The sequence below is a fragment of the Stylophora pistillata genome, chromosome 7, assembly GCF_964205215.1.
Source record: "Stylophora pistillata chromosome 7, jaStyPist1.2, whole genome shotgun sequence".
Taxonomy (NCBI): Eukaryota; Metazoa; Cnidaria; class Anthozoa; order Scleractinia; family Pocilloporidae; genus Stylophora; species Stylophora pistillata.
In genome coordinates, this window is record NC_142525.1 from 15,779,278 (window position 1) to 15,795,340 (window position 16,063).

At 38.9% G+C, this 16,063-nt stretch overlaps 1 protein-coding gene across 3 annotated transcripts in view; it reads left to right on the plus strand.

Annotated features, from left to right (window-relative positions):
• The first annotated feature begins 6,721 nt into the window (after positions 1-6,721).
• The window catches only part of LOC111332590 (uncharacterized), a 109,967-nt gene continuing 100,625 nt past the window's right edge, over positions 6,722-16,063 (plus strand). The window contains exons 1-4 of one of the 3 annotated variants that reach the window (XR_015989620.1): positions 6,722-7,479; positions 8,284-8,314; positions 10,053-10,371; positions 10,712-11,933. Coding sequence is in view for 1 of the 3 variants with exons in the window: in XM_088727900.1 (XP_088584026.1) it covers positions 7,437-7,479; positions 8,284-8,314 (74 nt within the window). In the remaining 2 variants the exon portion in view is untranslated. Of the gene's footprint in view, positions 7,480-8,283; positions 8,315-10,052; positions 10,372-10,711; positions 11,934-16,063 lie in introns of those variants that run through there. The other 2 variants (XR_015989619.1, XM_088727900.1) reach the window with 2 other exon arrangements.

Genomic DNA, 16,063 nt, shown 5'->3' on the forward strand with positions numbered 1-16,063 from the left:
GGGCAAAACTGACAAAGTAAAAACCCGCGGCAAAAAAAGGTAAAGCTGGAGAAACTGCTGGAAAGCATAACAGCGAATCGACAGACAGCTTAAGTAATACCCTTATCGCTGAAATGAGTTCCCTCGGGTAGGTTTATTCATAATTTCATACGATTCGAGGCGATTACCTATGTTTTGTATCAAAGCCGGTACTTGCTTATTGAAAGGAACTTCATTTTTAACCTTTCGTACGACAAAGGTAGATTTGATGGCGACTTCTATGTTCGTAATTGCCATGCCAGCGTGGAGAGGGGTACCAGAACTGATTTTTTTTTGCCTGACAAAGTTGTACCTTTTCTTTCTTCTTTGGGTCTGTTTTTTATTATTATTATTATTTTTTTATTTTTCTTTGCCCAGGGACTCGTCTCTAATTTTGATTTCTGTTTTTCATTTATGAGAAAAGACTTTCCACTAGCAGAGAACTTTCACGTGAGAATTTTGTCAAGTGCGCGATGTAAACAAAACATGCAAATAATGTGAAATTGCCGCGAATATTCCCCCAGAGAGTACGCCATTTACAAGATTATGACACCCTCCTGATTTATTATATTTTATTTAAGAATACGTTTTCCTAAATAAGTCGGACGCTTTTTGAGACTTTAAAATTTTTCTTTTTGTAAATGTTAGGAAAATGTTTAACTTCAATCTAGTCCAATAAAATAAAAAACCATTTTTTTGGCCTCTGAAGGTGGGAAGTAACCTTAAATGTCCTCTCTTTTAAAATTATTTTTCGACATCGGGACCGCGGGAGCAATCCATTCATAGCGGTCAATAGGGGCCGGGTATTGGAAAGTTGCTCCATCAACGTCTCAAGCAATATTTGATTCAAAATTTTCAAGTTCTCATGCTCCACTCAGTCTCCTTTAGAACGAAGAATAACCATAGTCGCACAATGGTCACAACTCCATCGCTTTCCCAATACGACTAATACGTTTCCTTAGTTCGCGATCCACTCTCCACGAGTCACGCGTTGATTCGCTGAAATTTGAAGACCTGTAAAACCACAATTTGCAAGGACGCTCTAATTTGTGCGACATCGAAAAATACTACAATCTGATTGGTTTGTGATACACCAAAAATTGCGCCAATGACATTGCTTTAAGATACACCAAAAGAAAATGCACCAATCAGACTGCTTAGAGATACGCCAAATTGCGCAGATCAGATTACACAACACCAAAACACACCATTCTATACGCTAACACAGAGTTTTTTTTTTTCAGTAATAACTCAAAAACATAGTTTCAAAATACGGTTAAAGAATAGAGGATACCCAGATGAGTTAAGTAAATCTTAAGTTCTTTTCTCCCGGAGAGAAAGATCACTGAAAAACAAAAAAATTGCATACAGAAGAAATAATGCTTTTTTTAATACTGTGTCATCCGGCTTTACCTAACCCCAAAAGAGATGCTGATGAGAAGTGGAAGTGGCACTTTATTCAAAACTGTACCACACATACAATGTATGTCAAGGAAAGTCAATGTAATATTAAAACATTTATCCTAGTCAGACCTAAACTTGTCAACAAACTCTGGCGAAAATTTTCAAAATTTCGGGGTTTTTTTGCTCTTTATTTGGAGAGAGCAGTAAAATATCTAAAACACGAAATTTTTTACTGAGTTTTCTGGTTGATAGCTGTATTTAAAATTAGTGTCCCCATCCAACGCGCGGTCAAAACGATTATGTTAAATAGGTGTGACGTAAAAACTGAAGACAGATCGGCAATTATGGTCGGCTTCAAAGACGGCTGTCACGAACACATACTTGTTTCGAAAGAATCGAAGTTTGATTTTTCTTTTTCCCTAGCCTGTATTGCCCACTTTTCCATCTGTTTATATCCCGATAAATTTTTGGATTTCGTTAATCCATTTAGTGTAAATTTATTTTCCCCGTTTCGCGAAATGACCTTTCCCGCAAATTTCAAAGGAGTTCTTTGTCACCGGACTTGCTCAGGGGTTCGATGTTGGATCTCATTGGTCGGCGGCATGACACGCGCATGAGGTACGAAAGGTTTTGAGGATCGAGGTTTGTTTTTACACGAGTTACCTCTTCGTAAACAGATTGAAAGAGTATGTAAACTTGTTGGATTTCCATGAAAAGTGGCCAGAATGTTCGTCAGCTATCAGCACAGCTAAGTGTGTGAAGCTCTTACTAATCTTGGAGAATTTTTCTCGTGACATCTCGGAGCGAGGCAAGAACCGAAATATTTCCCATCGACTAACTTCAAAATAGAATTTCTCAGAAACCAATAAGAGTCTCCAAGAAGCTTCGCGCACTTTGTTATCTTGTCCAGCAGTGTGAAAGACTCGCGCGTGACTATCAATACAAAAATTGCGAAAGCTTCTGTTATTTACTATTAGAACATAGCCAGCAGAACCGCACAATCAAATTCAATGTACGTAAGCGTGCTCAAAATCCCGATAGTGCCCGCTGATAGCGTCAGAGAATCGCTTCGCCAGAAATTTTTTTTAGCTCGAGCGGCCATTGTTAGCGGAGGGCAAAATAATATATTTCGCGACAATAATGGATACAAACAGAAACTCGGCCTACTAGTCCGAATACGAAGACAATGTTTCGACCTTTTCGTTTGGGCTAGAGTTCTTAAACGAGGCAGAAAAAGAGAAAAACAACGGAAAAGGAGACTCGGCATCAGCGCCGTCACCATTCGCTGCAACTGATATTGTTGTCCGTTTTTCGCGTCGGATTTGATGCACAAATCCACCGGCTATGTTCTAATACAATTGGTTCATACTTTCAGCTGTGCACTGTCGAGTTATGGAGCACGTGGGAAGTTTGGAGAGCACTCAAGAAGCTAGAGTTGCCCTCGGCTATCGCCACGGGCAACTCTTACGCTTCTTTCATGCTCTCCAAACTTCCCGCGTACTCCATAACTCGATAGTGCACGCTACAGCATGAACCATTGTTAAATAATCTATATTTTTATAGGCTTTCCATTGATATATGTGGTTACATTGAAAGAAGCGAGCGTAGGACCATTTTTCCTGAAGGCACCCTATTTTGTTGACAGTAACCTGAAAATCGCTTCATATTTAAAATTGATTGTTGAGATAACATTTGTATGTTGGTATTAGAACTTGAACTTTGGCAGGAATGTAACACCATATCTTTCAATCTCAACCTTTAGGGCCGCCTTGACGAATTTCCTGAAATGTTTTAACAATTCAATTATACACCGTATCTTTCTGAACCAATATTTTTATTTTGTCTTTTAAATGCAAGAGTGGCTTCTTCATGTCCTGCCCTTGCGTGATTCTCATTACCACTTTCTGGCTTCTCCTCCACAGGCCAGGAAGTATTATCATATATATTCATCTCTCATTCGAAAAACCCACGGGGCAAGAGGAATTAACATCTATGCTTCAAGAAGCTGCCAGAAAGGGGCACTTTCACAAAAATGTTGATCCTGATTCAATTACAGATGTATCAGACATCCCAGGTAAGTCAAGAGTATGTGTAAGGTGACCGGCTCCCTTGAGAAGGGTCAAGGAACGTTACAGATTAAGAGCGTGTCCACGAGAAAACCGGGCAGGGGCCGATAAACCTCAACTCACCGATTTCAAGTTGGCTTAAACTTCGCACAAATGCTGAGTATCATGAGTTAATAAATGTGTGTAAATAATAAATCAACATAATTAATTCCCTGGGAGATATAGGGTCCCCCTGGTAAACCTCCCTTTTCTTCATTTTTTGCATAATTAGCTACCTAGCTTTGCATTGCTGCTGTGTCAAACCGAAAAGCCATCTGCAAATTCAATCAATTCGGTTGTGTTCTATATCCATCAGACCTCAAGGAGATTGAATTGTGTTAACTTTTTCATTTCATTTCTTCCCTTACCTCTCCCTTAACTAAAGATGGCTTTTTCTGATTAAAACAGTCCAAAAATAATGGTATTATAGGGCCCAATATCTCCGATGAAAAATTACTTCTGATCATTATTCCTCCGTGGGCAGTGAAAGCCATGACTGGACGTCCAAAATCAGTAATAAAATTTTGGTGCAACTGATTTCATAACCTTTGCTGACGTGAAATTTGCATCTACCTCACGCTTTTTAGTCTGTATCATCAAAGTTCCGTAAACTACATCTTTGTCTGACTAACTTAAAATAACTTGAAATTTACTAGAAATTTCCCAGAGTATCGTTTAAACATGAACGAGGAGAGAATCTTTGAATAGCGCAAGTTGAGCCCTTTTTGAGAACTTTTTTCGCAGCCATATTTCAATTATTCTCGAAGAAACGCAGCAGTTGATGATTAACATCAAGGGCGCATGTAGTCGAACTTGGTGGTAAAAAGATGATTTGATGTCCTGAAAGCTGATGTAAATCAAAAGTATAATTCGCCATCTTTGATCAGATCGCGCCTGCAATATTTTTCAGCGATCAACTTTGACATTCATTTGGCGTGTTGTTTTTGTAGTCTACAAAGTTTAAAATGTATCAAAGATTTACGGCCATTTGATATGTAATCTCTTCCAGCTGTCGACTGTAATGTCTGGCTTTTTGTCGAGATGTACCGTAGAAATTGCTCCTTTGTAAAAAGTGTGAATTTTTAATGAAAGGTGGGACGAGGAAGGTGAGGGGGTCAACAATTAATTTCGAAGTAAGCATCAGACACAGGTGTAATAGCCGTACTTAAACGTTACAAATAATAACCGACAATCCGAAAATGTTAAAATGTACACTCGTACTCATACATCTTTATCTAATGAGGGTAACATATTAACTTTACACAAGTTTTCTAACATATGGCCCTCACCTTCCCACCCATCCCACACCAGGGGAGGTCATCCATCACACAGTAATCTCGTGTGTGGGAAATTAACGTCTCCTACCCGAACTTTGCAGGAGACAACCCTGCACAGTTGGCAAAGCAATTGATGGGAGAATATCGAAAACGGCTTGACATAATCATGTCGATTGGTGCCTTGTGAATAAGACTGCGTAGACATTTTGCTGTGCTGCGGCATCCGATACCCGATAAATTCAATAGAAGAACTCTCGATTGATTCACGCTTTACCAACTTCTCACATTTCTTAAAAGAAAACTCGCTTAAATATTTTTTATCGTAGTTTGCGTTTATTAATCTCTCTTCTGATGTATAGTTTGCTAGTATTTAATGAAAGTAGCGCGCGTACGAATTTTTTCCGAGGACACCCGCGGAGGTGGGAAGTAACCTTAAGTCTTGGATAGGATATCTCTTCGACCACAGAAAGTCGGTGGTGGTGTGACTAGCATTCTGACATTAAAGTCTAATAGATATCTTCTTTTAAACTGATCCCATTAACTCTCAGCGCATCAAATCGTCTTTTTGCCACCAACACATATCATGTAAGTCAATAAGTATCACGCCGTAAAAGACCAAACATTTTGATCGATCTTTCCGAGGGCTCTCGCCGCGTTTAATATTTCAACAAGGAAACGGAAGCAAATCGAACCTAGTACATTGTTGACATAATGGCTCCTTATCAGATAATATCTAACAAATGATATCAAGCCAAAAGTTGCAACTGAGGTACCACAGAGACATGTATGCACTATCAAGTTTCTTCCTAGATTTCTTTTGTCAGAAAGTTCGACTACATGCGCCCTTGATGTTCATCACCAACTGCTGCGTTTCCTCGAAAATAGTCCAAATATGGCTGCGAAAAAAGTTCTCCAAATAGGCTCAACTCACCATATTCAAAGATTCCCTCCTCGTTCATGTTTAAACGATACTCCGGGAAATTTCCTGTAAATTTCAAGTTATTTTAAGTTAATAAAACAAAGATGTAGTTTACGGAATTTCGATGATACAGACTGAGCGGGAGGTAGATACAAATTTCGCGTCAGCACGGGTTATGAAATCAGTTGCTTCAAAATTTTATTACTGATTTTGGAAGTCTAGTGGTGGCTTTCACTGCTCATGTAGGAATAATGATCAGAAGTAGTTGGTCATTGGAGATATTGGGCCTCAAAATACCTAGTTTTTGGACTTTGTCAAAACTAGAAAAAGCCGTCTTTGCTTAAGCGAGAGGTTAGGGAAGAAATGAAATGAAAAAGTTAACACAATTCATTTTTTTATGAGGTCTGATGGATATAGAACACAACCCAGTTGATTGAATTTGCAAGTGGCTTTTCGATCTGTCACAGCAGCAATACAAACTTAGATAATTGATTATGCAAAAAATGCAGAAAATGGAGGTTTTCACAGGGGGACCCTATATCTCCCAGGGAATTAAATATTTTGATTTATTATTTTCACACATTTATTATCTCATGGTAATTTGCATATGTGCCAAGTTTGAGTAAAATCTATGATTTGAGGTTTATCGCCCCTGCCCGGTTTTACCCAGTTCTGCCCGGTTTTCTCGTGGACACGCTCTTAATAAATGTAAAAACTAAATTGATTGAGGAGGAGAAATTCGAGAGTGTGATAACTAATTGATTAATGGCGGGTGACTTCCTAATACTGTACTTAACCGTATTTTTATGAGATTTCAGAGCGGATTACATTTCAGTTTACTCTGCCAATCTGATATGGTAGAAAAGTAAGACATGGCGATTATGAAAGCAATATCTTCCTTTTTATGTCTACAGCTTTGCTAATTGATATCACCTCTCCGTTATTTGCCGTCTTCTTTGTGCTTGCTCTCCCAAGGTTTCTTCCATATTAAAAAAAAAAAAAAAAAAACTCAAAAAAGTTCGGAAAGGGTCACGATTTTAGGAAAGGGTTTATACTCTCTTACTCTAGATACATCGTCAATCACATATTGGGACGGAGTGTGACAGAAATTGGAAGTCGTTCTTCAGCTTCCCTTGAATCTTTCTACTGATCGCCACTAGTGACAAGCCCACAATAATAACTCAATGCGGTTTTCGTCATCAGGATAGGCGAGGATTTCAGCATATAGATATGTGTACATGTATTTTGCTGGTTGCCTTTCTACCTAGCTATCAACCAACCCAGCTAAACTCCCTCTCATGGAATTCGGATATAGATACTCGCTCATTTTAGTTCACTTACGCAGGCTACGTTTTTAGTAAAATATACAGAGTTTCGCTGACTTTTTAGTTTATTACTTGCAAAAGTCCTTTTTTCGGAACGAAGGTAAGGAGGCGATGGGACGTCTAGAGGAACGTCGTGAAGTTTGTTTTGGTCAGGTCTGCTTATTTTCGGTTAATCTGAACTATGTTGCTAAATTGCGGATTGTTACTAAGCGTCACCTGTAGGAGAGTGAAATGAGGTCTCAACCATTGCTTGTGTCTCGCTTGTAGACATATAATTTTGAGATAAACTAGAAGAGATTTTCTTTTTATTCTAGTCAAAACTCTTTCGATTGTAGTATTTGCCGTTGTAGTGCTCGTATTTGCTGTTGTTATCATTATAATCATCTACATGGTACACAAAAGAAGAAAGTGCAGGCGCAAAGACCAAAGGAGTAAGTACATAAAACTTTACTTACAACTCAGGAGTTACACTCAAATATAGTTTATTTCTATTTATTTATTTATTTTTTTCACATCTTGCTTAGAATGTTGTGTTGTTTTATTTTGCGTCGGCTGATCCCATGTTTCGCTGCTAAGCAAGTTAAAAGATGGTTTCGTTACCCTGTGTCATGAGTGAAAACAAATTCCAGTAGTACATCGTAGTACAGTATCTGTTTTAAATCTTCCGATTTAATTTACCACATTTTGGGGGGGGGACTTTGGCCGGACTGCATTGGGAAATTTAATATTTTTGAAGGAAATCTTGCTGATTCCCACAACACCGGGAGCTACGTTCCCAAGTATTTGCAACAAGTGTGTGGGCTCTTTAACGTCCCCTGCTAACCAGTACAGAGAAGACGCAGGAGACTGGGCCTAAGGCATTTCGTCCTTATCCGACAATACCAGGATTTCTAACCATTTGAAGATGTCATAGCAAAGGCAGCACATTCTCGTCAGTTATTTTAAGACCCTGAGTGTTGGTCCGGTCTGGAGCTCCACAACATGAGCTAATCAAGCGGCAGTTGTCACCGTTCATACTTTCTCCGACGTTGGACGGCGTTGCAAATTTTTAAGCAAATCTTGAGCTAAAGAGTTATATTAATGTAGCAGGCTTTACGTACTAGATAAACCGCAGCTATGAATTGAAAAAGAAGCAAAAGAGCTTTAAACGTTGATTTTGGATAGGAATTACGAAACTTGTTGTGTTCCGCCTTTTAAGATTATTCTATGACATTTTATACTTTCTACCTATCTAGTTCACACTGAGACCGACGAACGGCAGGCATTGTAAGTATGTTAAAGTTTGACAAAGTTGAAAATCGTTGAAGGGCCCCCGTGATAAAAAAAAAATAAAATAAGAAATAAAAAAATTAAAAAACTGCCGCTATTATTCTCATTTGAATTCAATTTTTATTGTTCATACCATGCTAAGTCTCGCGGGAGGAAGGGAAGGTGGGGGGGGTATTAAGGCTTCTAGACGGGGTGTTTGTAGAAGAGGGATACTTAATAGAGAGGTGTACTTATTATTGCAGATATTTGCACTACTTCAAGTGCAGTTTAGAATGAGCACATATAACTTTTTTTTAGGACAAACTACGGGCTCGTACAAATGGACAGCTTTGAAGAAATTTACAAGTGACTATACTTTCCAAATTTACGAGGAGAGGCATGTGGTTGCGTAATCATAATATGCTTAAAACGCAGTTGTCGATATCTTTTCATGATAATGCTATAGCAATGTTCGCGAATCATATTCAAAAAGTGTCTTATCTAAACCCTGCTAGGTTCAGTTCAGTGTGCATTCGGTATAATCAACCACATTCCGCCAAAACAACAATTTAACAATGATTTTATGCAACAAAGAAGTTCAAAGACAGACTCAACAGTTTGTCACTTTTTGGATTGAATTATCTATTTTCTGTATTGTGTTACCTGAAAACTGCATTCCTCTAAGTCAACCAGTTTAAAATAATTTTTTTCCACGTTTATTATCAGAAACCTGACTAAGAAGCGAAATGCGTTTCGTTATTTTTCCTCTGTATTGTTGCCAAATATGCATTTCTTTTGATAAACAATTCCGACGTGTTAAACAGAAACTCATACGGGAATTTAAATATAGGCGTATTCTGCAATGAAACACTACCTGATTTAAATGAGCATGAAGAAAAAAACTATTTGCTGATTCCTCCAGAGTTCTCTTCAACTGATAACCCAATACAGAATAAATAAGAAGACATGAAAATTCAATCTCGATTGTATAAACGTACCTGTCCACCCTTCAATCCATTTGTGCCTCTCTCCGTTATTGTATTTGGCGAAGTCCAATTTGAAATGCTTTGTGTTACATTCTGAATTTTAATTATTCGTTAAGGCTTTCGAAAGGACAAGTTTATTGAGATACTCGATTAAGTTTAATGGTTAATAATGTGGATTTTATCATTTAACTTTTTTTTTTTCCAAACTTAACATAATCCATCTCACGCATAACGTCGGCAGTCATGCCTTTTGTTGAAACCGCGGTTAGATAAGATATAATAAGATAAGAACTTTATTTCCGTGTCAAAATTTCAAGCGTACCACGTACGCTAATTCGGGACACCTAATTACCTAGTACTAAAATTACTTTAAAAATTACAAGAAATTACAACTTTAAAAAAATTACAACTTTATTTCAGTTTACTTATACTGATAGATTTACAACTTGGCATCTGATGCTCGAAGTCTAATGCTCGTGGCTGGTCGAGGCGAGCAGTGGTTTCAAGCGGATTAATAAACGTTCTACTGGAACAAATTACAGAGAATACGTAAATAGGCTCTTGCTGGTTACAGTAACAAGATTACTAAGATGAGAAATTGCAACACAAATGAACAGAATAGTTTCTATGTGTTTCTTCCCAGGGAGAAGGGATGGTGCGTGGTGAAAGGGATATGTTTTCAAGTCGAAGTAGTATTTAATGATACTGAAACATTCATTTTTGAGTGCACTTTTATTTTGATGTTACACTGATGTCTACCATTCTGTCAGGTCCAGTAATCACAGCACCCTGTCAGGGACTAATCCATATGCAGAATTGAAAAGTGGATATGCCATGTCAGGACCTTAACCCCAAGGAGAAGTTGTCATTGAACAAGGGGAGGGAGAGGTTGGTGGTGAGCCCCCCGCAGAAATTGTTATTGGACACGAGCACTCAAAAAAGAAACACAGAAAGAAAGATAAGAAAGTTACTGAGCAGAAACCGACTGAGGATCAGTATGCTGTCGCAGACAAGTCAAAAAAGAAGAAGAAGAAGGATGCACCGGACGCCACTTACGCTGAAGTCGATTTATCAAAAAAAGCAAAAAAGGTTTGCCGGCCAATTATTGTACTGATTACTTTGGAAGTTTGTTTTTACCTTTTTTGTTTTCCTAGATCACAGGCAGCCGTGCATTTTTTCCTACTGACTTTAATCCCTCTCCTGTTTAAATAGGCTTGACTTGAAACTACCTCAGCTTCCCTCCAGAGATTTTTTAGTGTTCTCTGGTGTTATTTCATCTCAGGTCGTTCAATTTTATTGATCATTATTGCCTTTTACAGGAGACAGATTATGTTTCTCGTGTAGTAAACATTCCGTTTATCTTGTAATAGATGGGAAACGACGCATATTTTCGAGGACTCAACATTATCTTTATCATATTTAACCTCAGAAGCCCAACCCGGGTGAAGTTCTTTACGCTGATATGGGTGAATTCCATAAGACGCAGAAAACGCCTGACGTATCCACTTCCCTGAAGACCCTTTCTCCGACCAAACGGCCTGAGGCTTATACTGAAACACCGTATGCTGACATCACCCAGTTTCTGAAGGGAAACCCTCAAGAAACCAGTGCTGAGCCTACTGAAGACGGCACTACTCTGCCTAGGAACACAGGTGACAGTGCACAAGCAACTAACGAGACTGGATTTTAGTTTTAATTAAGGTCATGGAACGTTAGAAGAGCTGCAGTTGTTTCGTAAAAAAATGGCGATCGTAGCCTTAGTGGTTAATTGTCATAAGAATTCTCTTTGTCTTTTGAGCACTTAATCAATAGGTTACATTTGTACTGTAAAGAGTAGCGGACATAACAGTGTTAGAGATAAAGAGAGCTTTAGATTTTTCAGTTTTCCGGCGATGATAGTGAACACAATCGCATCTACATATACGCAACAACTATAAGTACTGCTGTTTTCTTTGTTGTTGTTGTTGTTTTCTTTTTTTACAGTTATGCGATTCAAGGAAAATCCATTACTTGACTCGTGAATTCCGCGTTTAATGGCACTTGCAAACCGATATCACGACTCGTGCGATATTGGTTTTCAAGAGCAATTTAATGCGGAACTCCCACGCCAAGTGATGAGTTTCCTATTATGTCAATCCCCATAACTATTGAAAATAAGATTTAACCTACCCCGCTGAGATTAATAGATATTAATGACTTAGTAATGTGTAATACCTAGAATACCACGGTTTTTTATGACTCAGTTATCCAGCCAGTAAGCAGGAGTAAGGGCAAAGCTGTGTCCTTCATGGTGCCATGTTCTTTTGCACTTAATGTTGCCATATTTATTTCGGAATTTATGTTTCGTCAACAAGCATTATAAAAACACCAAAAACAATGTTTGTGCTGGAGGTAGAACGTGATGTACTCTCCTAAACGAGTAGGACCTTGTTTGCTTTGCAACGATACACCTTCAGGATTCAGGAACACTTGTAGGGTGGTTGAGTATAATTAACTTTGGTCGGGTAACCTGCCTGTTTGTCGATGAGTGTAATCTTACTGACTACGTCACCATATTACACTTGGCAGTTTAATTGACATCTTAGTATCTTTGATACTTTTTACTGTATCAACAGCCGACTGTAATGCTTATTAAACACTGATAAATCTTGCATGCGTCATTGTTTTACTCTTAAAGCCCAAGTTATAATTTTAGAGTTATAAGGTAAAATTTCAAAGCACTTTCACGACATACAGTAAAAGAAATGGAGCGGTGCTCCTGCCCTTCCTTCACAGTTTTGCTTTCAACCTTCACGTTCTTTTCGAAGGAGAAGAGGAGGGGGAGTTCCTTCATTTACAGTTTACTGTTGTCTGGATCAGATATCTTTTAACCGGTCTTCTTTTATTAATCAACAAAAATTCAAGTCGTCTACTCGCAAAGCCTATGGGTATACTCAGCTCAGAATGATCCAACGTTTATGAAGGATCACAACACGTGGAAAAGATTTGAAGTGTAAAAAAAGTGAAGATACGTTAACAGGAGCGCTATATTGAGAGCTAAAACGCTCGTAGAATCATTAAGATAACTACATCCAGGAACTTAGTGACGTATTTTTTCTCAGGTAACAATGGTCATATTGACCAACAACGTCTCTTCCCACCTTTTCAAACTTTGCAGAATGAACTTGGTTTGTCTCCTGTTTGGACTAATGGCTGCCGCAAGATTTGTTGTTTATAGGACGGTTAAGCAACGAAGATAAATGCATTTTCCAACCAACAAGGACGCAAAAAAGACCTGAAAAAACACGCAGTATGATTTAAAGATTTTCAAAATGGAACATTATCTTTCTCCGTTTACTGCTTTTAATTGTGAGACATTGTTCTTGCCACTCGAACGTAAAATTTACATCTCACCTCCGTGTATTTAAAAACATTGCACAAAGATTCCCGTATTAGGGTCGTACACGATAGCGAGATGCGATCTGAAAGAAGGAAGACAGTAAAGGGAAGAAAAAATGAAAAACGACTGTCAAATGACTGTATTAAGTCAGACTCAATCATGACGCACGAACCTCACTACGCTGAGAACATTTCTACCTAGCTTCTTACCTTAAGAATCAGGGCTTCCTCGGTGAATTCAAGGTCAGTAACTGTTTAGAAAATAGTACATCTCGAAGTTGTTATTTCGCACTAGGGCGGTACAATGCTTGACATTGATACTCTTCAGCAAGCAATGATTTAAAACGAGATTTCAGGAGATGATATATCGCAGCGGCATCAGGAAATCTGATCAGGACTCTCATGAAACGAATACTTCCGTTTCTTTTTTTCTTTTTTCTTTAAGATCAGTCTGATTATCTTTGATAAAGTTATCGCAGTGGTTTCCAGTTCTTATGCCCGGCTTCCCGCCAATAAATTCCAAAATCTCGCGGTCCAGTACATCTCCCGTCCAGAGTCTCACCATCCGTCCAAGAAAATAACACATACATCTTGAAGCTGTTATATCATACAAGGGCGGTACAATGCTTCACGTTTGCTCTCTTCAGCAAACTGTCTGTTTCCAAACCTTCATTCTTTCCATGATGGGTCTTGGTGATCCTCAATCTATGTGGGAATGTGAAAAGTATCGTAGGCATCCCGCTAGGTACACAGTTTGGACCACAGGCGGCCCAAGCGTACTGTGTGTGATTTTGGGGTCTAAAGTTCATCAAAGGGAATACCTAACATAATAAGATCGAATTTTCAGCGTAAGTGTGGGACGTTAAAAAAAAAGAAAAAATTATACAAAAATTTAGAAAAAATTTAAAATTATAATAAAAGCGAGGAATAAAACGTGTGGAGTCTCCTTATCTTTTTTCTATAGCCGCTTTGTTGCCAACGGTCGTTTTAATGCTGTGTTGACGACTTTCTTTGTAACGCGTGTGGTGTCAACAGTCAACTGTATAAAAGGAAAAATTATAAAAAAAATTAAGAAAAAATTAAAAAGGATAATAAAAGCGAGGAATATATCATATGAAGTCTTCTTACCTTTTTTCCGTAGCTGCTTTGTCATTTACAGTCCTGTTAATGCTGTTTTGGTGACTTTCTTTATAACGTGTGCGGTGTTACCGCTCAAATATACAATAAGTTGGCAAAAGTTTCCAAATTTCGCTGCATCGATTTGAGAGCCGCTCCGTTTAACCCCCCCCCCTCCCACCCCCCGCCCGAAAAAAAAAAATCTGGCTAAATCGCTTTGTAGGGACTAGTAACCTTTATGCCTTTACTAAGGGATTCAAATATGGAAGTGCATCCGGTCGAATTACACGCACGACTCCCCAGACAATATTGTTTGACAATAGGAAAAACTTAACAACCTTCCTATCGATCCCCTGGAAAGTCTTTAATTGGCCAAGTGCGCTTCGATACTTGAATCCCGTAGAAAGGGCAAAAGGACTACGAGTACCTACAAAGCGATTTAGCCAGAATGGGTGTTAAAACGGAGCAGCTCTCGGATCGATGCAGCAGAATTTAGAAACTTTTGCCGCTCGAACGAGTAGGTAATAGCTGACCGCTCTCGCGGCTGGAAATTTGGGGGAGATCGGTCGACCTTTGTGAAATTTATCGGCCCGGACACGGTTGGTGTCCGGGACCGTTTGAATTTTCCAGCCTTGAGGTTTTCGTTATACATGTACAGTTGACTAGTAACACCACACACGTTACAAAGAAAGTCGCCAAAATAGTGCTAAAAGGACCGTAAACGACAAAGTAGCTACGAAAAAAAGGTTAGGAGACTTCATACGATGTATTTCTCCCATTTATTACCACTTTAGTTTTTTCTTTATTTGTTCTTTATAATTATTTTTTCCTTTAATGCAGTTGACTGGTGACACCGCACGATTTACAAAGAAAATTGCCAAACCAGCGTTAGAACAACAAAGCAACAAAGCGGCTACGGAAAAAAGGTAGGGAGACTTCACACTTTTTATTCCTCGCTTTTATTATCCTTTTTCAATTTGTTCTTAATCTTTTTAAATTATTTTTTCCTTTTTTCAAGGGCCCCTGCTTACGCTTAAAATTCGATTTTAATATGTTAGGTATTACCGTTAATGAACTTTAGACCCCAAAGTCACACACAGTACGCTTGGGCTGCCTGTGTTTGAACGAAAACATTCAGTTTCCAATTCGTGGGTTCAGGCAGAAGTCCGTGAGACCTCTTCCATTCCATCACGATCAAGAAAGACCTTTTGGAGCTTAAATGAAAACTACATATTCCACGAATATGGATAAGCGCTAGGCACACCGGATAAGTGTTGATGCAGATGGCGATGCTGATGGTGTTTAGAGCAGATAATTTTGAGATCAGACCTCTTTAAAGCAATTGTATTATCATTTTAGCAAATGTTATCATTTTCTTCGACTAAGAAGAGTATCGGCCTGAACATACTGATGACCAAAAGAAGAGGCGAAAGTGAATCGTTCTTTCCTTAATGGACCCTTCATAATTGTCTGTTGCTCCTTGGAGTAAACAGTAATTGCAACTGATTGCTGAGCACAATGGCAGAAGTGTCGCCTTCTCTGTAGGAGAATCTAAAATTTGTGCAGAAAGTGATGGCTACTTTGTGAAGTCTCGGAAATTGGTGGTTTGCAATTATGGTTATCTTGCTGAAAAGAAGTCTGCTTATCAGCATGATCTTCTTTGGTGCACCAAGGGTTGTTAAGCTATTTCTTACTGAATTGCTTTGTCTTGTCCAAAATCGAAAGGATTTAAATTAACGTAAAGCGTCCGTTTTGTTCATTATCCAGGATAATAATAAATAACTGAGGAGAATGTGCTACCATTCCATGATATCAAGAAATGGATAGATACTCTAGTCTCCTCGGATAAGGACGAATAAGCCGTAGGTTCCGTCTCCTGCAGGGTTAGGGGTTGGAGACGTTAATTTCCCGCGCAGGAGATTACTGTGTGGTGCATGTCCTCCCCTGGGATGGGATGGATGGGTATATCTGCGCTGATGAAAAGGGAGACCGTCTCGATCCCCGGAACTGGAGGCCCATCAGTTTGCTTAATGTGGACTACAAGATCGCCTCCCGATGTATCGCCGGCCGTCTTTTAAAAGTCATACACTCGATTGTAAACAAAGATCAAACATGTGGTGTTCCCGGGCGGTACATCGGTGAGAATGTAGCTTTCCTCCGAGACGTCGTCGACCTCGCAACATCTTCGGGTTCCCCTGTTGCCATTCTCTCCCTCGACCAGGAGAAGGCATTTGACAGGGTCGATTAGGGTTTTATGTTAGCTACTCTTGAGACTCTGGGGTTTGGC